This window comes from Penaeus monodon, chromosome 21 (assembly GCF_015228065.2).
Source record: "Penaeus monodon isolate SGIC_2016 chromosome 21, NSTDA_Pmon_1, whole genome shotgun sequence".
NCBI classification, from domain to species: domain Eukaryota; kingdom Metazoa; phylum Arthropoda; class Malacostraca; order Decapoda; family Penaeidae; genus Penaeus; species Penaeus monodon.
This window is the reverse complement of record NC_051406.1, coordinates 23,509,590-23,509,799: the sequence shown is the minus strand read 5'-3', so window position 1 is coordinate 23,509,799 and position 210 is coordinate 23,509,590. Positions and strand designations below refer to the sequence as shown.

Here is a 210-nt window from a genome sequence, read left to right as displayed (position 1 = left end):
CACCCCAACATCCAACGCACAGCAAACCCTCGCTATTCAACTCACTTATCCACGAGGTCCAAACCATCGACGACGTAAGCAAACACGTGGGTATAGCTGTACTTCTTAACGTGGATGAAGAACTGAGATCCGACCATAAGCGATCCCTTTTCGTTGGTTGACATGCACAGCATCTCCACCGCGCCGGGTCGAGGCTCAAGCTCTGTGGGG

General features: G+C 52.9%; 1 protein-coding gene across 1 annotated transcript in view; it reads right to left on the bottom strand.

The window, feature by feature from the left end:
* The window catches only part of LOC119586364, a gene marked incomplete in the record, with an annotated part of 60,439 nt that overhangs the window by 3,095 nt on the left and 57,134 nt on the right, over positions 1–210 (bottom strand). The window contains 1 exon segment of the mRNA XM_037935076.1: positions 46–202. Coding sequence (XP_037791004.1) covers positions 46–202 — 157 coding nt within the window.